The sequence below is a fragment of the Chionomys nivalis genome, chromosome 1, assembly GCF_950005125.1.
Source record: "Chionomys nivalis chromosome 1, mChiNiv1.1, whole genome shotgun sequence".
Taxonomy (NCBI): Eukaryota; Metazoa; Chordata; class Mammalia; order Rodentia; family Cricetidae; genus Chionomys; species Chionomys nivalis.
Genome location: NC_080086.1, coordinates 13,680,637 through 13,706,172, shown reverse-complemented (window position 1 = coordinate 13,706,172; position 25,536 = coordinate 13,680,637). Strand labels below are relative to the sequence as shown.

At 41.9% G+C, this 25,536-nt stretch overlaps 1 protein-coding gene across 2 annotated transcripts in view; it reads left to right on the top strand.

The window, feature by feature from the left end:
- Positions 1–25,536, top strand: part of Ptpro (protein tyrosine phosphatase receptor type O) — a 212,396-nt gene that overhangs the window by 143,162 nt on the left and 43,698 nt on the right. For both annotated transcript variants that reach the window (XM_057785277.1, XM_057785269.1), the window contains exons 11-15: positions 3,609–3,760; positions 4,794–4,914; positions 19,512–19,651; positions 22,899–23,031; positions 25,409–25,529. In XM_057785277.1, coding sequence (XP_057641260.1) covers positions 3,609–3,760; positions 4,794–4,914; positions 19,512–19,651; positions 22,899–23,031; positions 25,409–25,529 — 667 coding nt within the window. The remainder of the gene's footprint in view (positions 1–3,608; positions 3,761–4,793; positions 4,915–19,511; positions 19,652–22,898; positions 23,032–25,408; positions 25,530–25,536) is intronic.

The following is a 25,536-nucleotide window of genomic DNA, read 5'->3' as shown; positions in this document are numbered from 1 at the left end:
CAACGCATGAACAGAAGAACCTCCTACACCATACATATACATAATTAAAAATAAAAACAAAATCTTTTAGATAAAGAAAATTAGGACCTGCCTGGGGTCAAGCAAACTTTACAACAGTTTAGATGGGATGTATCGTTCAAATAAATAATCTGTCTCCAACAGTTATCTGCCTTAGTGACTAATTTACTATCTCCAATAACATGATCTTTGAGAATTTACTTTTCCCTGATGAACAGCTTAGTCCAGCTGACATTAACTCTATAGTTTTATCACAATTGTCTTCAATTTTCACGTCTGAAAACTGGGTTTAGTAATATAACAGTATAAGAATTAAACTATATCATAAAAGTCATTAAAATACACTAACAGGGTTTGGAGACAGCTCAGTGGGTGAAGTGTTTGCTGAACGCAGACAAAGATCTGTGTTCAAACCCCTAGGACCTTAGTTAGACATGGCCAGAGTGTCTATAACTCCAGCAGTGAGGACTCTGATAGATCTGGGGGCTCACTGGTCAGCCAGACTGGCTGAAACAGTGAGCTCCAGGAACAGAAAGGATTTCATCATTTAAAAAAATGTGGAGAGCAAGATACCCCTTTCTTCCTATGTCCTCTGCATACATATGCATGAGCAAGCCCATCTACATATATGAACACCACAAATCTACAAAATTTAAATTATACATACACACATGTGTATACACACATATACCTATGTGCATGTATTTACATATTAAGCTGGTTGAAATTCTAGCCCTTTGATTCTTTGCCTGACTTATTTACCATTTCAGACAAGAATCTTATTTTTTAATGAGATTCTCATACATTGTTTTCCAATGTTTTGATTTTTAATCCAAACTATCAATTGTATGGTGTAAAGGGAAACTAGCAAGCTGGGCCTAGAAGCGCAGGTCCTTAATCCCAGCTACTTGGGAGACTGAGACAGGAGGATCACAAGTTCAAGGCCAGCCTGGTTTGTAGGGTGAATTCAAAGCCAGCCTGAGCCACCTAGTGAGGCTTTGTCTCAAAAAAACACGGCAGGAGGATGGGTGTGTAGTGTAGATCAGTGTTAGAGCAGCTGCAGGGTTGCAGGAAGCTCTGAGTTCAGAGGTTCAGTTCTCAGTACTCCCCTCACCAAAAGAAATAAAAACAGAGTATTTAAACTGAGTAGGACTTATTCAAACCTCAGTCTCTTATCAGGGTTAGGCAACTTGTCTGAAAGCCAAATTCATGGTAATTATGTGAATATACCAAACAGTGATTAATAAACAACTAGTGACATCTTGTGGCCTTTTAAAGCAACAAGTATCAAATCTGAAAGCCCAGCCCTGTGAGGAGGAGCAGGCACAAACTTCTAGGTTTACAATTTCGAGTATTTCTTGCCCTCACCAAAATCAGAATGTAAGGAAAATGCCTTTGAACAAGCAATGTATAGATAACTATAGATGATGAAGTATATTGGAATATGTTAAGAGGCTACCAAGGAGTCATAGGCATATCTCTGCATTAGATTATTTTGGAATATAATGTGGGCATTTTTGTCTTACATTAATATGGCAGAATATCCCAAGACAGCCAACTTATAAGAAGGAAAATTTCTTACAACTCATGGTTTCTGAAGTTTTAGTATACAGTGAGGCAGAACACTACACATGAAGCAATCTGGCATCGGGAAAGAAAAGAGGACAGAGCAAGAGGAAGAGACCTGGCACAAAGCATATGCTTCCAGGTCAAATCCCCAGTCATCTTATTCCTCTAAGGTTTTCATCACCCCTCCAGCCTTTGAATGAATATTCAGGATCCTTGCAGTAAGAGCATCTCTGATCATTAGGAATTGTGTTAGACACAAGAAGGGGAGAGCATCACTGGCACTTAGGGATTGTGTTGTTAGACACAGGGGAAGGAGAGAGCATTGCTGGCACTTAGGGATTGTGTTGTTAGACACAGGAAGGGGGAGAGAATTGCTGATCATTAGGGATTGCATAAGTAGACACAGGGGAAGGGGAGAGCATCACTGATCATTAGGGATTGTGTTAGTAGACATACAGGAAGGGACTGCTCACACATCACAGGAAACAGATGAGTGGTTGGTGCAGGCATGCATGTAAACATGTGTCTCATGTAAGGGATTATGCTCACGTTGTAAATTACACACATGCTCTAAGTCCTTCAGTAACTAACAGGTTTTGAAATTGTCTACTGAGAATCCATGTCACCTAATAGTTTCCGATTAAAGGACCTAATTCTTACGATTTCTGGAAATTTTACTTTAAAGATTTTGACTGATCTTATGCCGTGTCTCCAGGCCAAGTGCTTGCTTTCCAGCCAATTTGCACGTGCAATTTTCATTTAATTGCATATTTATTCTTTGAGATCTTTAGAACTTTAGGATACTTTAAAAGATAATTAAAATACGCTCTCAGAGCTTATATGATATGAAGTTTAAATAACTTTCCTCATCAGCAAAAATTACAATTTAAATTAAATTAAATTTTAATTTTAAAGTGTTAGAATATGAATTAAAGAAATAACCTTAATGCTAGACGAAAGCTTTGGGGCATGATCTTAAAAATCTATTCTTTCTTTGCTGCTTATGTCTGCATTTACTGAGAGTCCACTTTCTGAAAAGCATGGTGTAGTTGGTTTTTTTTTTGCTCTTTGCCCTGGGTGGGGGAGCTCAGCCAGCTTTTAAATAAGCACACGGAGACTATTATTACTTATGAATGCCTGACCTTAGCTTGGCTTGTTTCTAGCCAACTTTTATTAAATTATCCCATCTACTTTTTGCCTCTGGGCTTTATCTTTGTCTATTCTACATACCTTTCTTTCCTTCTTACTCTGTGGCTTACTGTGTACCTGGGTGGCTGGCCCCTGGCTTCCTCCTCTGCTTCTTTTCTTTCTCCTCCCTCTTCTCTCTTCTATTTATTCTCTCTGTCTAGCAGCCACACGTGTTTCTCTCTCCTGCCTAGCTATTGGCCATTCAGTTCTTTATTAACCCAATCAGGCAAAGTAACACAGCTTCACAGAGTTAAACAAACGCAACTCGAAAGACTGCAAAACATCTTGGCATCATTAAACAAATGTTGTACAACATAAACGAATGTAACACATCTTCAACTAATATTCGACAACAGCATAGGGGTCACCACGTTGTCTGTCCTTCCATCATGGTTGTCTTCTGTTTCTTCCCACCTCCCCTATTGTTCTTTAGTCTCCTAAGCACTTTTAATGCACCACAGTGACAGATTTAATATTACAGGCCCCAACTCTTCCAATATTGTTGTGATAATTACCTTCACAATGCCTTTTATTACTGAGGGATGTACCCAATATGCCCAAACATTCAAACATTTCAGGCATCATGAAACTGTAATTTAGACAGGAACCCTTGATATCTCTGGCTGGGATGGGTCCAGCTGTCTTGCGCCTGAGATGTGTAAAGTTGGTCCCATATAGCAATGTACCACTGACCTCCATTTTTGTTTCTGAGATATAGTCATGTGATGTGAAGTTGAATTTTCTAAGCCAGCTTCATTTGGGATCTCAGGCTTTGTAAAGAAGTTCCTCAGTCCTCCTCTTGTTCTGAGTTGCACCTCTTTCCTTCCTTGCAGCCCCTGTGGCTCCAGACATCACCTCCGTGGAGTACTACAACAGCCTGCTGTACATCAGTTGGACCTATGGGGATGACCACACTGACCTGTCCCATTCTAGGATGCTGCACTGGATGGTGGTTGCAGAAGGGAAGAAGAAAATTAAAAAGAGTGTATGTTTCTTCGAGTTCCGACATCCGGCATCTAAACAGTTGGTTGCATGAGTGGTTGACCACCCTTAAGTTTACCTTTTCATCTTTGACGGGGAGCTAAAATCATTGTTGCTACTGATCTCACTTATAATTAAAGTTGGGATCTGAGAGCTGAGTATAGTGGTTACTGAGGAGGTGGGGGACATGAGAAGGGTTTAAGGTCATCTTCAACTACATAGCAAACTCAAGGCCACACTAGGTTAAGTGAGATCCTGTCTCAAAAACCAATAAACAAAGCTATAATTGAAGCTTTTTCCTCAGAATGCTAAATATTTGCAAACAAACCACCCCCAACATATGTCAATATTATCATCATTTATCCCCAATATCTAAATATCTGAGTGCCTTTGGAGTATTGATTTCTTCTCTCCTGATTTAGTAAGCTTATTGATCATGTAATTAGTTAAGGTACAGATAAACTGTTGCAGCCAAAAACAAACAAAAAAGTGAATTAAAAAAATAGAAAATGATGGATTCCCTAGTCTTCCCTCTGTTGCCCCACCCACTGCTGGGTGGAGTACTTATTTACACAGAGGAGGCTTCTGAGTTGCCCATGTGGCTTCCATTTGCAACCCATTGGTCAGAATTCAGCCACACGATCCCCTCCAGCTTTCTAGAAGAGAGGAAATAGAGTCTACAGGCAGGAAGCCATAAGTGTACAGACATTACTAGGTTTCTCTGGAACCATACAGTAACTGCCTTTTCTAAAAGCTGTAGTGAATATGTGGGATGGCATCAGAACAATGACTGTTTCAAATAAGGGAGCACATTACAGAGTTGTTCGAGTTGATATGTATTGTACCCTTTAAGAGAGCTTGCAGTCATATGATCCAATCAAGCAATAATAAAGTTAATTGTAGGTTGCAGTGCAAATTCATGGGGGTAGGGGCTGTTTGATAGGGCTCTGGAGTTAGTAGCTGTGGACTCGCTATGCAGGGTGAGGTGCTGGCTTGTTCATTCCACACTGAAGCCACAAATCTTGATGGTCTCACAGGTAACACGCAACGTCATGACTGCCATTCTCAGCCTGCCTCCAGGAGACATCTACAACCTCTCCGTCACAGCCTGCACTGAGAGAGGGAGCAACACCTCCATGATCCGCCTTGTCAAGCTAGGTAGGAAGAGTGCACTGGTGAGGGGAGAAGATGCTGTATTCTGGAGAAGAACATTGTGGGTCAAGGGAAAAGATGCTGTGTTGTGGGGAGCAGCATTGTGGGTCAGGGGTAGAGATGCTGTGTTGGGGGGAGCAGCACTGTGGGTCAGGGTGGAAATGCTGTGTTGGGGGGAGCAGCCCTGTGGGTCAGGGTGGAAATGCTGTGTTTTGGGGAGCAGCACTGTGGGTCAAGGGAAAAGATGCTGTGTTGGGGGGAGCAGCATTGTGGGTCAGGGATGGAGATGCTGTGTTGGGGGAGCAGCATTGTGGGTTGGGGTGGAGATGCTATGTTTTGGGGAGCAGCACTGTGGGTCAGGGGAAAAGATGCTGTGTTGGAAGGAGTAGCATTGTGGGTCAGGGTGAAGATGCTGTTATGGGAGTAACACTGTGGGTCAGGGTGGAGATGCTGTGTTGGGGGGAGCAGCACTGTGGGTCAGGGTGGAGATGCTGTGTTGGGGGAGCAGCATTGTGGGTCAGGGGAAAAGATGCTGTGTTGGGGGGAGCAGCATTGTGGGTCAGGGATGGAGATGCTGTGTTGGGGGAGCAGCATTGTGGGTTGGGGTGGAGATGCTATGTTTTGGGGAGCAGCACTGTGGGTCAGGGGAAAAGATGCTGTGTTGGGGAGAGCAGCATTGTGGGTCAGGGATGGAGATGCTGTGTTGGGGGAGCAGCATTGTGGGTCAGGGGAAAAGATGCTGTGTTGGAAGGAGTAGCATTGTGGGTAAGGGTGAAGATGCTGTTATGGGAGTAACACTGTGGGTCAGGGTGGAGATGCTGTGTTGGGGGAGCAGCACTGTGGGTCAGGGGTGAAGATGCTGTGTTAGGGGAGCAGCATTGTGGGTCAGCGGTGGAGATGCTGTGTTGTGGGCAGTAGCTGTGACATCAACCTTTGCCCTTCTTAGCAGCATTGGAGAACCCAAATAGCCTTAGGACTTTAGAAATTGAAGACCTTGCTGGTTAACTAGTTCAGTGTCTTCACCTGCTTCAGCACCTTTTCCTGTCATGGAAAAAGTATCCTGTTACAAGGAACCACTTGTTCGTCCCAGCTGCCCAGAACTGAAATAACCACACAGAAACTGTATTATTTAAATCACTGCTCGGCCCATTAGCTCTAGCTTCTTATTGTCTAACTATTAATCTGTGTATCGCCAGGAGGCTGAAGCTTACCAGGTAAAATTCCCAGTGGCTGTCTCTGGTGGCTCCATTACGTCTCTCCCCTACTCCACCTTTCTTACTCCCAACATTCAAGTCTGTCTTCCCTGCCTACCTAAGTACTACTCTATCAACAGGCCAAGGCAGTTTCTTTATTCATTAACCAAGAAAAACAACACACAAACAGAAGGACCACCCACACCATTTTCCTTTTCTGTTTAAACAAAAAGAAAGGCTTTAACATAGTAAAATTCTAGCAAGAATTACAGTTATAATATTTATATCTACTTTATCTTTTTTCATATGTAAGGAAAACTATAACTATAAATTTTTCAACTCCATCAAAGACTCCATAAGGATATAATATTACCTAAGTAAATAATAAGTTTATTGTAAGCAACATACAAAATTCTACAATTGACAGAGATATCTTGCTACCTGGAAAGTCACCCAAAGTTCTTCTGTACCATTGGGGTATCCAACTTCAGCTTACAGGCCCACAGTATCTGGCAGACTTTTCCATAAAGCAGGAAATTTCAAAGAAAGTTCAGTCACTTTCTTCTGTATCCTGAAGAATGTATGGCAGACTCTTTCATGAAGCAGGACCCCCAAAGGATGGTCTCCTCTTTAGGCAAGTTCAGCAGTCATTTCTCTGTGGGTTCTGCATGTCCAATGAAGCAGTCCAGGCAAGAGCAGTCTCTTGCCCAAATGGCTAGCCAACTCTATAAGGAGCCTCTTTGATGCCCATCATCCTTTTGAAGTAGCCAAGTGCTGCCTGTTAACTTACATTTCTTAATTATACGTTGCAGTTTTAAATGAGCTACACAAACACAATACCTTAATCAAGATCAGAAACACATATACATATAAAACTTGACCTTAAATTTGTGTCAATAAACCAAGATGCATACCAATGCAAACCTCTATAGCATATCGCCCTTTAAATGTAAACAAACAGTTATAAACAGTATTTGGGAATATGGGTGTAGTTCTGTGCATACTACTTCCTGCTGTTTGAGGGTGCTGTTAATCACGTCTTTCATGGTGTATCCTGTGTGCTAGGTTCATATCAGTCAGCAGTTTGGTGAAGCAATTTCTTTTTTTTTTTTTTTTTTTTTTTTTTTTTATTTTTTTATTTTTTTATTTTTTATTCTTTTTTAATTAAAATTTCCACCTGCTCCCCGTTTCCCATTTCCCTCCCCTCCTCCCAAATATTGCCCCCTCCCCCCACTCCCCTCCCCCTATCCCCACTCCTCTTCTCCTCCCCCCACACCATTCCCCCTCCCTCTCGATACTGAAGAGCAGTCCAAATTCTCTGCCCTGCGGGAAGACGAAGGTCTTGGTGAAGCAATTTCTTTGTGGGGGTGTTCACAGCAACTTTTCAGAGGGTCTCGGTATATCAAACCATATTTGCCTGAAATGAGTCCACAGGTTCTCATCCTCTGTGGAGACAAAAGAAGAAACTCTTTTCCAAAGCATCATATCCTTATTCCCAAATTCTGAAGTCAAGATACCTTTATAATATACATGCTGGTTTAGCTTATCAGTCTATACAATAAAATGTCTCTCTGTACTTAGCTCCTTCACAGTCAAAAAATTCAAAAAAAACACAATAATATATATATAATCCAGACTCTCTGTGAATTTTCCATTTTTACATGGCTTATTTTGTTTACTCCTTTTAATCTATGATTATCTGTACTCTGTCTCTTCAAATGCTTTTTTACTACTTTTTCAACTTTCTATACTCTTTTTCTTCTCTCTCCCAAGCCTACGTACATTTATCCAACACTATGATTCATCTGGATTTGTCTTTATTGCATATCTGTAATTATTTTCTGTCCTAGACTGCTTTTGCCCTTCTTAAAACTTAAGCTACACAATTATTAGTGGAAATATGGCAGTTCCTGCTTGCCTGCCCAGTCTAAAATTTAAGTTGTGCTATTACTATGGAATATATGGTACTGCCTGCTAGGTCTGCACAGTCCAGCATGGTGGAGCCACTTTGAAGGCGAAGGCGTAAGTCACAAACAATCCCACGCTAGTTTGGAATTATGATTAATATAATGGCTATTTATTTAAAGAGGAAAAAACTTACAGATCACCATCCCAGACAACAGCCCTCTGCGCAATCAGGAAGGGAGTCTAGTCACCGAAAGCGGAGCAGGAAGAGAGAGTGAGGAGGGAAGTAGCCGCTTTTTTAAAGGGAGAGAGACCACGCCCCAATGGGCTGGTATCTCAGCGGCTATTGGCTGGAGGAGCAGAAGGACGTCCCGCAGCACCACTTGTGCCTCTGAGCCACACACACCGCCCTAGTTCCAGGCACAAAGCTGGTCCATACTGCCATCAAGCAAGTTGCAGCACACTGCTCATAAACCCAACTCAAATGCTCTGTAACTGGATCTCCTGAAAGAGCCAGAAGTCAAAACCACCACTTTTTTCTGCTGCAGTTGAGTTAGGAAAATCTCTCTTAAAGGAGCAGTGGCAAGCCACCAGCAAACAGCAAGAAGATATCTTAAACTGTATTTTTTTTTTTTTGTCTAAAATTCCTTTTCAAGCCCTCTCAGGTTTTATGTGGATTTATTGGCCACATAGGCACCAATTTGTAGGAGGAGGGTTTGCTTGTTCATTTCTGCCACCCAGAACCAAAATAACCACACAGAACTGTATTATTTAAATCACTGCTTGGCCCATTAGCTCTAGCTTCTTATTGGCTAACTCTTATATTAATTTAACCCATTTCTATTAATCTGTATATTGCCATGAGGCTGTGGCTTACCAGGTAAAATTTCCAGCATCTGTCTCTGGCAGGCTCTGTGACGTCTCTCCCCCACTCCGCCTTTCTTCCTCCCAACATTCAGGTCTATCTTCCCTGCTTACCTAAGCTCTGCCCTATCAACAGGCCAAGGTAGTTTCTTTATTCGTTAACCAAGAAGAGCAACACACAGACAGAAGGATCACCCACACCAGTATCCGTTAGTAATTTATGTTGAATAAAATATCTTGACTTTATTAAAGTTAGCATCATTTCATAATTCCAATGAAATAAACATAAGGGGAAAATAATGTATAACAGGGAACTCAAAGGGAAAGACAAACTCACTCTATTAGCCAAGAGAAGATTCCATCTATTTGTTACCTAATATAGGCTCCCTGCAGGTGTTCAGACACAGCTATTTCCTCTGATGAGACTGCATGATGCCTATGCATAGCAAACTTGACTAAGTTTGGGCTTTAAAAAATGTGAAGAGATCAGTAGAAGTCCAGACAAGGAATATAAAAAGGAGGAAAGGGAGTCTGGAGAAATGGCTCAGGGGCTAAGTGCTTACTACTCTCTGGGAGGACTTAGATCTCAGCACCCCATACCAGACAGTTCACAAACAGCTTCCATCACCCCTTCTGGCCACTGTGGACACCTGCGTGTGTGCGCACGCGCGCACACACACACACACATACAAACACACACAAAAAAATGCAATAAAAGAAATCCTTAAAAAATAAGGAAAGGAATCAATGTTAAGATTAATTAATTCCAAAAAATAGATTAATTAATTCCTCATAAATAACCGAGCAAGCGTGAACATGAGTATGGCTTAGAATGAAGCTGAAGTTACAGTGAGTGACAAGAAACTAGAAGTGTTAGCATGCAGAAGTGTTAGCATGTAGGGAGACACCCAGGAAACCTGCCTTAACTGGAGAGATAGCAGACCAAGGTGGAGAGCACAGGAAGTTGGCTCTTCTTCCAGTAACCTGATGTGTTTGATTATGAGCTGGTGGAGAGGGGCTCTAAGTCTCTAAACACATAGAAATAATGACGTGGGTGTGCCAATAAGCCCACCTTGATCCTTACATACTGAAGGCACTTTACAGTTTGCCTAACACTGCCCCCAGTAAGTACAAGTAATCACAACAATAAGTCATTGTATTAAGACCACATTTCATTTTTGATAGTGAAAGGGAGTTTGGGAAATGTCACTCTCTCATTGGCCATGGGTGATGGAGGGTGAGCTGGCAGAGAGTTGTATGGTAGACTTCCGGGGCATCATTACTGTAAACGTAGCCACATGCATGCTGAAGGCAGGCGGGAACCAGCCGAGCCTGGGTGACAGGGTGACATGCTGTCGCAAACCACATGAAACAGAAAGTAAATGCATCACATCAATATCCAAGACTTGTGGCAGAAAGTTCAGCATTTTTTGTGTGCATTTCAAAATTAAAATGTGTAGTATGACAAAAATCAGATACATTTTCTAAATAGTTACTACAACTTGCTGCCATCTCTGTTTCAGACACACGTTAACTTTTTGCTTGTGCTCAAATGTGTTCACAGGAATTTCAAAACATTTCTATTATTGCTTATGCTCATATCAGTAGCTATGAGTAAAGAGGCTCACACACGTGTAGCTCACTAGAAGAGGCTCACGCAGGCACAGCTCACTAGAAGGGGCTCACGCAGGCACAGCTCACTAGAAGAGGCTCACACAGGCCCAGCTCACTAGAAGGGGCTCACGCAGGCACAGCTCACTAGAAGCACAAACACCTGGAGTTGTATTGTCATCAGGAAGGTACTATTAGAAATGCTAGGAAATCAGGAACAATGGGCTAGGGAGCCAGCTCAGCAGAGAAGTGCTCACTGCCAATCTGACAGAGTCTAATCCCTGGAATCCAGGTAGAGAAAGGAAAGAACTGACCCCTGCAAGTTGTCTTCGGACCTCTGCATGTGTGCTGTGGCATCATGTTGGCATCATGTTTCCCCACTCCCCAACAAAGAAAGAAATGTAAAAAAAAAAAAAAAAAAAAAAAAAAAAAAAGTTTTGAAGAAAAGAGAATCTCCAACAAAACAGCGTTTTCTTTAGGGTTCTTAATGAAGTCGTTCGTCTTCACCTCCCCATCTGAGAAGGTCTCTGAGTCTCATCCACATGGCGAAAGTCAGATCCTTGCCGAGACACAGATGCTACAAGCAGAAGAGAAGTGATGAATAATTCTAAAGTTGTACCTTAATTTGATGTGAAAATCATTATTTATGACAACTTTTTAAAAATTAATTTATTTAATTCCTTACAAATGTCTAATATCATGAAATAGAAAAGCATGTACAATTTTTATTCACCATGGGCTTATTCTGGTGATTGACCAGATGATTCAGTGGGTAAAAGCACCTGTGCCCAGGCACAATGACCTGAATTGTATCCTTGGGACTAACATGATAGAAGAAAAGAAAAGTTGTCCTCTGACTTCTACATAAGTATTTTGGCACATAGTGTACACACACACACACACTGATTAAGTAAATATAATTATGAAAATTTAAAGAAAATTATTTGTTACCCAACACAATTTGATCATTTAACTCCTTTTGCTGTGGCTATGGAAATTATTTTCTCAGATTTCAGAATGCCCTCAAGGGGGCAGTACTGCTCCTACTGAGGATCCAGGTAGTGTCCATTTCAGACACTGCAGACAAGCCACTCTTTCCAGCAACTGCACATGGGTGGTAGGAATGAAGAAGGCACCACCTTCCAGCACACGTGATCTGTCCACGAGAAAACAAACCATTTTCCCATCATTCCAGCTATGCTCTCTAATATTGTCCACGGGCTGAAAGGTTTGCTCAAAACCAACTTGCAGGTAATGACAGACCTGCCCCAGTGCCTCACTTTCCCCAAACCCAGGGGTTGTCTTGTGGAAATGTCAGTGTTTCTTGGGTCCTAACTATTTCCTCTATGCCGTTGGGTTTTCCAGTTGTCCTTAAAATGAAAGCTCAGAGGTGGTCATGCCACAGGAAAATTTTCAGTGGGTTTATTACTTACCTCATTCCCATTTTATGGAGTATTTCCAGTTGAAGGTATGGAATGGCATCATTAAACCTACTCAGGAAAGTGACAGTTTAAACAGTGATGGTTTCTCGTTTATCAGGTGTGTTGTTGATTTTTTTAATTATTCACTTTATGTATATGGGTGTTCCAACTGCATATATGTCTGTCGCGTGCATACAGTGCCTATAGAGGCTGAGAAGGTGTCAGATCCCCTGGTAATGGTGTTACAGATAATTGTGAGGCCCCAACTGAGTGTTAGGAATTGAACCTGGGTCCTCTGGAAGAGCAACAAGAGGTCTCAACCTCTGAGCCATCTCTCCAACCCCCATCGTGTGCTTTTGAGCCTCCATATTTCCCTGATAGAATTATCTAAACATGGTGAAAAAGTTCCTTTGTGCATTTTAAGATGAAAAGTGGATTCCAAAGAAATCATTTCCACAGCATCAAAACCTTCAAAGTTTATAAACTTCCTAATCTGTGCATGGGTATCAGGTAGAGTACTGCATCCATCTTGGTCTTGTCTGAAAGCAAGACGAGTCATATATACAGACCTCTCATTATTGGCAGGTCGCTAAATAATCCAACTTTTCTCTTTTGAAGATGTCTGGCTTTTGGTAACCATGACGGCGTGCTTTGTAAAGTCCTTCACTTTTTGTTTTTTTCCAGCACAATTCTTTGCTGTTCAGTAGACATTGCCAAATGGAAATGGGACTGTGGCCTCGGAGTTATATAATATTCTAGTTACTATTTAGCCAAAGCAAGCTGTAACTTCCAGGAAAATGGAAGAACATTCCCCTTACTCATAACTGAACTGAAGGCATTGGGAGGGGTTGTTTTGTGACACTTTTGTTCAAGCCATTTTGTGTTTCTTGGTTGCATCCATCTTGCCTTTGTAGACATTGTATTGATTCTACTTTGTAGAAAATACAGATTTGGCATACAGATGTTTCCAGAGTTTGTTCAAATCAGAAAATTACTGTTAAACTTCAGAGCGAAATCGGTCAGACTAGCCTGCAGTTCACTTCTCTGTGACTAAGGCCTCTGTCCGATACAGTGGTGGGTTGAGTCTACTTATATGGAACTAAACTACCAATGATTCTAATATAATAGAGATTCACCAAGAGAACATATGAGCAGAGCGGATTTTTTTGCTTGTTCTTTTTTTGCAAAAATTTACCAAACCTTTTTGATTGTCACATCGACAATACCCAGAAAAGTTTTATCTCAACAATGGTTTGTGCTGTGTCAGGACAATCATTTCGTTAGCAATTTTCATTTCCCCATAGATTCATGAGTGCACTTCAAAGATGGGCCAGCTCAGAAAAGATACACTTGTGTGAATCCATAGGTATGCATTCATACATTGTCTGAATCCGTTTTCAAGCCTTATGGAAGAGGCGGTGATGGAAGCACTCACCTTTGCTTAGACCTGAGACACGGAGGCACGAACCTCAAGGGGCTGCTTTTGTTTCTGTCCATCAGTTTCTGCTGTAGGGGAAGAGGGAACCCTAACAAATACTTCAGAAAATATTAAAGCCTGGTTCTGTGGGCTGGAGTGACGCTGGGGTGAAAGCTTCCTGCGAAGAAGCTGTGGGAGCTGAGGTCTAAGTAACAAAAACCACAACATGGTTGGGAAGCATGACAGATGGAGGGAGAAGGCGCAGAGGACTTTCAAGGTGTGGGCGTGGGTTTTAGTTTCAGAACAATGGGAAGTCGTTGAGAGAACTGATATTTAAAATAACAACTCTGATGACTTGAGGGACAAAGTAGTATGGAAGGGCTGGAGAGGCAGCCCAGTGATTAAGAGGGCTTGTTCCTCAATTGTGAGGACCACAGTGCAGCTCCCACAACCACAAAACAAGGCCACCAGTAATCCTTGTGTTAACCCCACCATGCAAGAATGAGACCTCTACCACAGTTTTGAGCCAAATTTGAAGCAAGCTTTCATTAAAACTGGCCAGGATGATGGGCTCTAGGCAGATCCATTCTGGGGTTCCCAGGAAATGACAGCGAGTCACATTTGCAGAGCCTTAGAAAGGCAAACCCATAAGCCTGTGTGTTTCCCACCAAGTTCAATCAGGGCAAGCATATAAGTTGATGTACTTCCTGTGTGTGTACCTCCCACCTGCATTAAGCATATCCAGTGTAGTTGAGTCAAACAAGCTTATCCAGGGGAGTGAAAACACGTGGTTTGTTATCTCACCTGAACAGCAACCTCCAGTACCTCAGTAAGTATCTGTCTTTGGGCAAGGAGCTTACAGGCTAGAGGCATTTTTGCTTTGTGGATCTCTTAGGAACAGTAATTGAAACTGAAAATATAACTTTGGCCCCCACACTAGCACCAAGGGAGGTGGAGACATGTAGATCATAGGGGTTTGCTGGCTTCAACTTTGTTTAGAAGAAGAAAGCCCTGGGTTCCTAGGCAGAGGGATATGGAAAACTCCCAACACAGTCTTCTGGCTCCATCTATACACATGCACAATTTGCACACACACACACACACACACACATTCTCTCGCTCTCCCTCTCTCACACACACAGCAGAATAAAAAGAGAGTTGAGTTGAGTCAACAACTTACTTAAAGAGGTTAGTTGTCTTAATATGGGCAAGATCACTGTGATTTAGTTAAATTCCATGAGAAACGAGAACTACTTCGGTTAAGATAACTGTAATGGAGAGAATTGGAGGATTCGGGAGTTATTTTGGAGGCTGGGACTCCAGCACTTTCTTTTGGGACAGAGTAGGAAGTGAGAGAGAGAAAAAGTAAGAATGACGCCTCAGCTTGGCTCTTGAGCAACTGTGTTTCGTTGGTTGTGCAACTCAGTGAGACCAAGAGAAAAGCAAGGGCCATGAAAGGGTGAATGGGGAAGGGTGTGTTAAGAGCTTCAAACTTGAAAGAGAGAGAAAGAGAGAGGGTTAAAACTATAGAAAATCAAAGCACATGTGTCCAGCAAAGAGATAATCAATCCATGTCCAGAGATCACAAGGAATTTCTGCTCTGGGATGTCTGGATGAGTTAGAGCACCCATACTGATTAGAGACAGAAGTGAGAAGCCCTGGTTGTGGCCCACATTCCATCACAGGGAGACTGAAGATTCTAGGAAGAGAAGATTCTATGAAGAGAGGGTAGGATGGAGCAGCCAATGAAGGGAGAGAAAAACCCAGCTCCACCCTAGTAAACCACCCTTGTGAAGTTCTGCTTTCCCAGGCCACACACACGTGCAAGACACCAGAGATGAGAAATCCCCCTGCTTGACTGCCAGAAGACTGCACACGGCAACATGTGGTCAAGCTGGAGCCAAGAGACGTGATGGTCTTCACACACCACCCAGCCAAGAGCTGGAGACAGAGGCCTGGACCTTGTGTGCATCTGTTTTTTACATTTTACTGGATTAGGGAATATTTTTTTCCTAAAACCTTCCTTCTTTTGGCAGCCACATAACAGACATGGGAGGACCCTCCAATACCCACTCTGTGGCTTTCACTTCCCTTTCTGGAAACTGGATTTTAGGACATCAATTTGTCATTCTTAATCTCAGTCATAAAAACTTTGATGTGAATGAGAAATCTTTAAAGACTTCATTTGATTATTAACAAGAGTTTTTTTTAAAAAAATTTATGTGGTATGTCAGGAATTTAATGAGTACTTCCTTAAACCCATTGTTAATAAGATTTTTTATGGGTGCTTTGTCTGCATTCATATCTGCACCACACAGTACCTGATGCCCCCAGAGGCCAAAAGAGGGTGCCAGATCCCTTGGGATTGGAGTTACAGGTAGTTGGTAACCTTAACGAGGGTGCTGGGAATTAAAGCTGAGTCCTCTTGAAGAGTAACTAGCTCTTAACCACTAATACATCTCTTCAGTCTCTAATTAATAATTTAAAACATTTTCAGATGTTGTTTGCATATATATATGTATATATATATATACACACACATACATATATAGAGTATTGTTTTTTAAATATTCAAATTACTGGTTGAAATCTGGAAGAGTCTTCCTAGGTCAATGAGAAGAGTCTAGAGAGCCCCAAATCTGACAGACTCCTGTTGCTTAACCCAAACTTCCCTCTTCCAGTTTTTATGGCATACTTACCATCCTTACTCCAGTGCTTTCTTTGGCAGATTTTGCTGCCATCAACTTGAGCATCATGATGCCTCTACTTAGCCTCCACTGCTTATGTGGGAGATGCTTTGGCAAAGTTGAGAATAATTTATAGGACCTATTCTACTGTAGAAAACTTCATTATAACACACATGGAACAGACTCTCAATTTGAATTTTGGACATAAAGAAATTCTAGAAAACTCTTCACACTGAGGCTGGAGACTGAAAATAGATTTTTTCCCTCATCAGTCAGAGAGATGCTTTTTCATAGCACTACTACTAAATCCTCTTACTACCAATGCCACGTTTATAAAACCCATCACATTTAAAGGGAAAAAATGTAGACAGTGGGGAGCCCGTCTGCACTTTGGATATAATAACACCTCATAAATACCATTCAGTGGACAGTTACATCAATGAGTGACATTAAAATAAGCAGTAAGTGGGACATCCTGTCACATGCCTTTAATCCCCACATTTGAGAAGCTGCGGCAGAAGGTTTGCCATGAGTATAAGGGCAGTCTAGGCACATAGTGATTTCCAAAATGGAACAGTCCCCATCTTGCTCCTCTGTGCCTTCCACCTCATAAAAAAGAAAGAAAGAATGTAGATTGGTAGAAAAAAATGAATTTGAGACATTCAAGACATTAGGTTCTGCTTCAAGACTAAGTGTTACACCTAATTATTTCCTTTGTAAACTCCAAGTGAAAGAAGGGATTTGCTGGAGGATCCCAAGGCACCAGCTCTGAGTTCAGAGGCATCAGCTTGATCCTCTTATGATCAGTATAAATTAAATGATACTTAGCATTGCTGTCTTCCATTCTGTCCAAGTTCTGTACGAGGTGCTTGATAACATTGTTTGTAGTGCTGTGTTGTGTTATGTGCATATTCATATTTTGGAGGGAGGTCACTAGTTAGTTCCCAGCTGCCTGGCTAGCTTAGACCAGAGATAGTCACACAGAAACTATATTAATTAAATCACGGCTTGGCCTATTAGCTCTAGCTTCTTATTGGCTAGCTCTTACATCTTAATTTAACCCGTGTTTATTAATCTGTGTATCACCACGTGGCTGTGGCTTACCAGCTAAAATTCCCGTCTGTCTTCAGCAGTTCCATGACTTCTCTCTGACTCTGCCCTTTCTCCCAGCATACAGCCTAGCTTTTGCTGCCTAGTTCTGTTGTGCCCTTGCCATGGGCTCAAAGCAGCTCTTTATTCATTAACCAATAAAAGGAACACGTAGAGAGAAAGGCCTCCCACACCATTCATATGGATGTGCACACATGTGTGTATGAGCATGTGTTGGGGGGTGTACAGAGGTCAGAAGCCAACTGACACTTTCCAATCACTCTCTATATATCTTTTTGAGACAAGGTCTCATCATTCACCCAAGAGCTTGCTGATTCCAGAAAGCTCCAGGAATCTGCCTGTATTTGTCTCCTCAATGCTGAAGTCGCAGGCCACCATGCCTGACTTTGTGTGTAGATGCTGGGCATCTGAACCCAGGTCCTGGTGCTTGAGTGGCAATCAGTTTACCAAACTTAGCTACTTCCTTTTATCTGTCTGTTTTATGTTAGGTTAGTTTTTAAGACACGTTTTCATATAACCTAGACTGGTCTCAAATTCATTGCATAACTGAGGCTGGCCTTGAATGCCAGGTCTTTCTGCTTCTACACCACCACTGCTAAGATCACTGGTGCATGCTGTTATGAGTGACTTTGTAGTACATATTTTTATAAGAGGAAGAAGCCTAGCTTTATCCAGTACCACCCTAACCATGCACATTTGCTCCCAGGGGCCAGATTTTAAGCTGCACAAATCACTGGAGGTCTTACATGTATCTTGAAGTCCTGTCAGCAGTGACAGAAGTGGGTAGAGATGTTGACCTCCGACACTTGAGGCTTCATCTGTCCCTTTTCTTCAGAAGACTGAATCCTGCCTGGAGGAGTGGGTGACGCTTGCCAAGGAAAAGGAGACCCGACATACTATGGTTTTCACTGTCCAAAGCTGACTCATCTCTTCTCTCCTTTAGCTTGCTCACCCACAGTTGTCACTTTCTCACTAGAAAATGACTCACATCCAGGCCACCTGCAAGAATTTCTAGTTTTAAATATTTGTTTCTTTACCGGCTCTACAAAGGAAGCCCAAACCTGACCAGAAAGATCTGGAGGGTCAACAGTTTCCCTGGACATTCAAGCTCTGGAAAAATCCAGGACTAGGGCCAGATTCAGGAATTGGGACATAAAGTGGGAAGAAATACAATTAACAAGAGTGGGAGACCTGCAGCAGAGATCTGGCTGTCTGAAAGGGAGGTGCAGATGGGACAGCACATTGACAGCTCAACCTAGAGGGGGAAGATATTGTATGTCCAGGCAAGCGATGTCCAGGGTAACTGCCAGCAGATAACAAGGACCTAGCTTCAGACCAGCAGTGTAACTACTACTGGAGGGTCTAGAAAGACAGACCACAGCATCATCGCACAGCATACCACACAGCATCCACCTACAGCATCACCGTACGGCATCACCACACTGCATTACCACACAGCATCACCACACGGCATCCACCTACATCATCACCACACAGCATCACCACACGGCATCACCACACAGCATCACCACATGGCATCAACACACAGCATCCACCACACAGCACCCACAACTCAGCATATACACAACACAACATCACAACTCAGCATCCATAATACAGTGACATGAGCAGAGAAGAAGAAATCCAGAAGTGGAAGATAGGAGTGCAGAAAACTTACCAGAACAGAGGACCTCGTCAACCGAGCCTGTGGCTCAACTACAGAAAGGAACATAAAGTGGCCCAGATAGCACAGTGTGGGGCCCTTGACTAATGTATTAATTTATTGATCAAGATAAAAAGTCTGTGATAAAACTCTTATCTTTAACATGTTATTAAGCATCTGGTTACCTTCCATCATCCTTTCACAAAAAAAAAAAATCATGTTATCTTTTCAGTTTTATCTCTCTTAATTTTCACTAAAGCTTCAAGAATCTGATCTTTTTTCCCCAAGAAAAACATCCAAAGAAAGGAAGACTTGGGAAGGCTAATTCCCAATCAACATCTCATTAGAAGCGAGAGCCCCCTCCCCATCTTTCCTGTCTTCTTCTTCATCTTTGTTTGTTTCTGTGTCTCATCCAAGCTATGTGTTGTCAGGACAATGCTAACTCCAGGATGGATGACACAGAAACTATTAATAGACTCTGGTTATAAAGCTGAAGAAGAAAACAGAAGTGTCCAAAAGGAGAAGTTGGAAACACAAGTGGGGAAGAACACAGAACATTCTGCCTTTGGTTGTCAATGGCAGGCTTTGCGGACGGGCATATTACTCAAAGGCAGTAAAACACAGGCTTTTTCTCCCTACCTGTGAGTTCTCTGGACCTCCCGCCCATTTGCTACTAAATGAGGATAATATATATATGTAATTCTGTTTTTAAAAATTTTGCTCTTTCCTCAGAACCAGCCCCTCCGAAATCACTCTTCGCAGTGAACAAAACGCAGACGTCGGTGACCCTTCTGTGGGTGGAAGAGGGTGTTGCTGATTTCTTTGAAGTCCTCTGTCAACAGCTCGGCTCTAGCCATGATGCCAAACTCCAGGTACTGATTGCCTCGACTTTCCTTCTGGGTTTCTTTTGGTTAAGGTTAATGAAGCAAACTAAAGACTTTCTGTTTCATGAAAATACAAGAAGTGAAAACTGTCTGCTTGTTCCTTTGGGCTTTATAAATAAAAGTTAACAGTATTTATGGACTATATTCATGAGGACCATGACATTGAAATTATATTTTAATAGTTAGGAACCAGTTGCCCAGTTTTTGAAAGGTATTCTAGAGAACACAAATAGAATCAACACTTGCCTTCAATTTTTTCTTTTAATTACTTGTAAATTAATTTAATTTTTGTTTATTTTAAACTTAAAAAGACACTATAAATAAAATATATCAGTTCAGGTATTGTGCAAATGGAGAAATAAGTAAAATATAAGTTCCCTAGCAAAGAGTCATATTGTCGAAATAATTTAAAAGACAAAACCCTGAGACATGCTTATTGTTAAAGCTTTGGGGTCATATAGAGCAGAAATGATAAACTACTTTATGGTTCTCCAGGTCATGAAGAAGGGCAGGAGAAGTGGACACTCAGCTCTGAGAGTTACTAACTTACAAAAAGAAAAGAGAAGGAAGGGGAAGAGAGAAGAAAAGACTTTGCAGCCGGAGGTGGGGGAGGAAAAGGACAGGGAGTCATGCACTGCAGGGGGTCAAGTAATTCTTCTAGCATGAATAATTGATGCTCTTTCGATAAATAAAGACCTTGTGCATGAGAAGGAAGAATAGGAGGATGGCTGGGCAAGCAACCTTTTCCACTGATTGAGGAGATAATGTGCTTGGATCCCTCGGCCCCTTTGATAGGTGCATCCATAAATTTATCTCTTTTGATCTGTGCTGAGTCCTGTCTCTGTGCTAAAAACCTTTTTGGAAAAGAAGTCTCCTGCCATGGATGCATTTTCTTCTCTGTAGCTGTAGTGATGTCTTCTGTTGGAAACACATTGGCTGACCAACTACCAGCGGCAGTTTAGTCCTGCCAGCAAATCTTTCTCTCCCTGCTGTAATTCTTTTCTGGACAGGTGGTGGGTGGGACTGGAAAGCAGTGCTGTTGGCTGCTGTCTTGTTATTCTGGAGGGTTTGGGGATGTTCTTTCAAAAAAGAGGGGCATGCTGACTCATTGTTTACATTGTGCAGTTTGTATGTCACTGCCTGGCCATGGACCCACCAAGTTAGCGATTTATTCTTCTTAAATATGAGATAATTTTGCTTCTGAGCACCTTCTGTCACCATGCTTTGGGTGGGTGTGACAAAAAAGAATGTGGGCAAACAGATTGGGCTCTTAATATATAGAGAACCGCTACAAGTAAAAAATAAATAAAAGATAATAAGCAACACTCCTAAGCAAACACATACGAAAACAAGAACAAAGGAACCTTCAACATATGAAAAATTGATAACTTCCTTCATGATAAGAATTGCAAAATAAAACTACTAGACACAATTTTCATTGGAAAAGCCTACAGACAAATATACCACATTAGAAGGAATGCAGGAAAACAGTCCACTCCACACAACAGTAGTGAGCAGGTAAGCTGGCCTGGGAGGGGTTGATTGTCAATAGTTTTCGGTATTACAAAGGCATGGTTTGTGACCGAATATCAAGTGCTGGGACTGTATGATTACATATGTGTATTACCTTTCCATGCAGCATGTTGTGTGTGTACATAGACATATGCCATATATGCATTTTAGCTTTTCCTGTAGTAGTGACAAAAATACCCAAGCAGAAGCAACTTGCAGGAGAAGGCATCTCTTCTAACTAATAGTTTCGGGGTACAGTCCTTTGCAATGGGGAAGTCCTACCAGCAGAAGCTGGAGGCAGATGGCCACATTGCGTCAGCAATCTGGAAGCAGAGAATCGTGGTGTCTTTGTTCAGATAGCTGTCTCCTCTAAATGCAGTCCATGATCCAGGCTCAGAGACTGGTGCCACTCTCCTTTGGTGTGGATCTTCTTAGGTCAATTAGCCTAACCACAATAACCTCTCAGGTACATGCACAGAGCTGACCAAATCTAAACAATCCCTCATCTCATAGGTGATTGCAGGTTCTGTCAAGTTGGTGATCAATATTAACCATCACAATACATAAATACACTATATATATATATATATATATATATATATATATATATATATATATATATATATATTGCAAGATGCTGTTAACATTATTTTCAATAGCACACAAAGAAATCAACAAACTACTTGAACCTTCATCAGTAAGAGGCTGGTGAGGTCAAGTATGAACTTTGAATGAACTTGTGTGCACTCCTTAAAACACAGTAACACAAGAGCTGGAGAGATGGTTTTGGGGTTAAGAATACCTGCTGCTCTTGCAGAGAACTGAGGTTTGCTTCCCAGTACATACATGGTTGATCACAACTGTCAGCAACTCCAGCTCCGGGTGATAGGGTACCCTCTTCTGGTCTATGCAGGCATGAGTGCATGTGGTACCCACATATACAGACAGACAAACATTCACACACATAGTTTTTAATTTTTTAATTTAAAAAAGGATTAAACAGCTTAATACAAACTTGTAGTAAGAATGCCAAAACATGATATGGGATGTCCTTCTGTATATGTGCTGCTTTTATTGGTTGATGAATAAAGCTGTTTGAGCCAGTGGTTTAGCAGAGTAAAGTCAGGCAGGAACTCTGAAAAGAAACAGAGAGAGAGAGAGAGAGAGAGAGAGAGAGAGAGAGAGAGAGAGATGCCATGTAGCTGCCAAAGGAGAAAGACCCTCAACGGAAACTTTCCAGTAGGCCACAGCCTCATGGTGATACACAGATTAATAGAAATGGGTTAATTTAAGATATAAGAGTCAGCCAGGAATATGCTTGAGCCATTGGCCAGTGTTGTAATTAATATAGTGTCTGTGTGATTATTTGGGTCTGATTGGCTGTGAAACAAAAGAGCAGTCTCTGCTAACAAGAAGATACTGATGATTCAGGTAAAGAGAAACAGAGTACTGTGTAAGTCATTCACAACTGTCAACACGACCTCTCCGTCCATACCTCCATCAAAGGTGTACAAGGAGGAAAACATCCAGTAATGTTGGCTGCTTCCACGGGACAGAGCGACATGGAAGAGAATAGAGAAAGAAGGAAAGATTTTTCACTGTTAAACTTTGCCATCTTTTAGTTGCTTCTACCCTCCATACAAGCTCCTTGATATGAAAAATAGTTTTAAAAACAAAGTGAACGAGGATGACACGAAATGAATTTTCTTTTCTGTGTCTCCAGGAACCCATAGCTGTTTCCTCCCACGTCGTGACCATCTCCAGCCTCCTTCCAGCAACTGCCTACAACTGCAGCGTCACCAGCTTCAGCCACAACAGTCCCAGCGTCCCCACCTTCATAGCCGTGTCCACAATGGGTAATTGTGCAGATTAAGGCAATCTTGTCCTTGAAAGTTTCTATATCTTCTTTAATATTTCCTTTTAAATATACATAGTCTGCTTTTTGATGGAACCAGACTTCTATTGAAAACAACACCCCAAGATATGGGTTTAGGGAGCCCTTGACTCCAATCCCAAAGAACAGGTAACCTAGAAAAAGATGTAGATTATCCTGAATTTTTTTAAATATGTAAATATAGCATAACAGTATATGAATTTTAGATTTGGGTTATTTGAGTTCTTTCTATTTATGTTAATGAGCATGGCCTTTTTTCACTGCGTGGATTTCTGTGCACCATGTGCATGCCTGTTGCCTGCAGAGGTCTGAAGAGGATATAAGATCCTCTGGAACTTGAGACAGAGGTGGTTGCGTGCCAACAAGTGGGTGCTGAGAACCAAATCCATGTTCTCTGCAAAAGCAATCAGTGCTTTTAACGGTTGAACCATCTTTCCAGCTCCATTCTAGGTTATTTTGAAAGTTAGAAGAGAAAATACAGAAAGCCCTAGTGTATTCTGTAAAAAGGCTGGTGGATTCACCAAGGCCACCATCCTCAGAATCCACAAGAGTGGTACACATACTGCTGATCAGCTCACTCTCATCTGCACTGGTCCTTGGCTGACCCTGGTTAAAGAGTAGCTACAATTCCTACTAAAAGTTAAAGCAAAACTGCTGCTATTTCAGCCGTACTAATGGGAAAAATAGTAATTAATGCAAGGCCCGGAACAATGGTGGCTCCTAGTTCCTTTCCTGCATTCTATTATTTACACTGTTAATGGAAGGAGCTACAGACCATCTGTGAAGACCCTATGAAGACAGCCGTGCACAAGAGCACACCATCCCTTTAATTGGTTTGCTTTTGTGTCTGTCACACTAGCCATGCATTTAGCTACTGAGTACAGGGATGGGTAACATGGGCCTTTGCTTTGTTTTTTTTTTTTTTTTTGGAAGTCTTTGCTATTAACATTTAATGTGTTAGAAGAAGAGAAGAAAGTAGATATGGACAGTGTTTTAATGGTGTTTCTCCTCACATCTCACAACACTTTTTATCCCAGGATTTTGAGGTTTTTGTTTGTGTGTTTGTTTTGGTTTGGATTTGTTTTTGAAGAGCAGAGTTGATATATGCCCTCACTATATATCCTGCGTGGCCTGGAACTCATAGGAATCCTCCTGCCTCATCCCTTCCTTCAAAAGTTGGAATTACAGTCACATATGCCACCATACCTGGCTTCTGTGACACTTTTAAAAAAATACTTTAATGTCTATTTATTCCTATCCTTTCCCTGGCAACCTAGAGCAACAGTTGAAATTCTTGTCCAGTTTACTCACCAGTGAGAAGGAAGGAGGGAAATAAATAAAGCTGCTTCTCAAATAGAGCTGACTAGCCTGCTCTTCTCTCTTCTCGGCACTCAGCCATGAACTAGAGCAGAGGTAGCATGTAGCAAGCACTCAAGGCATTGAGGACTGGTTCTCTGGGGATTTGAAATGGTTATCATCTATGTCAGGCTGGCCTCAAACTCACCAAATAGTCCATAGTGCCCACAAACCTCTCACCCTCCTTCCTCAGCCTCCCAAGTCCTCGGATACAGGATGTACCACCATGCCCATCAGTTCTGATGCTTTCTACCCTGCGATGGAGGACATGTAGCTCCCCTAGCTCATGTCTATAAAGTTGTCTATAAAGACATGGAGCCTGCTCCCTTGCCTCTGGCATCCTGTGGTGAGCAGGCCATTCATCAGAGAAAGCACATGAGAGCAACCCCACTCCTAGGGACTCTCCAACTTATTAATAGATTTAATCTCCGCGTCTGTGCAGATGGGAAACCTCGGAGCATATGGCTACAGATCGTCTGGATGCCTGCTTCTGGTAGCATGTAAAATGCCACCGCAGATGGCAGCTCGCTAATGCCTTGCTCCTATGCATTGTTAGCGGAGAGAAAACTAGACAGCGGTACTTCCCAACTCTAAAGTCATGGGCATAAAATAAGAACCTGCCACCTTCGAAGCTTTTGAGAATGTTAAGCAATGGTAATGCATGGTAATGGTTTTTAATTTTCAAATAGTTGCAAGCCACACATGGATACTGTTCACACTTGCAGCTTTTCTTTCTAAGAGCATCCTGCGTACTGGTGACCTAGGAAACAGACTCAGTTCCTCCTTATACCTAAGGACCATCTGCCAGCCTCCAGCGCTCTACCAGAAGGCAAGGCAATAGCTGCCTTAGACAAACATGGTTGTTACCATTGTCATCTTTGTTATAAATTCAACCTTCCTAAGGATAGATGGAAGTCTGTGAATGGCTCTGTCAATCTCTGTGTCCTGTTTGACCTACAGCAACATGTGGCTTTTCTCTCTAGTTACAGAGATGAACCCTAACGTGGTGGTGATCTCAGTGCTGGCCATCCTCAGCACACTCTTAATTGGACTGCTGTTAGTGACCCTTGTCATTCTTAGAAAGAAGCACCTGCAGATGGCTAGGTAAGAA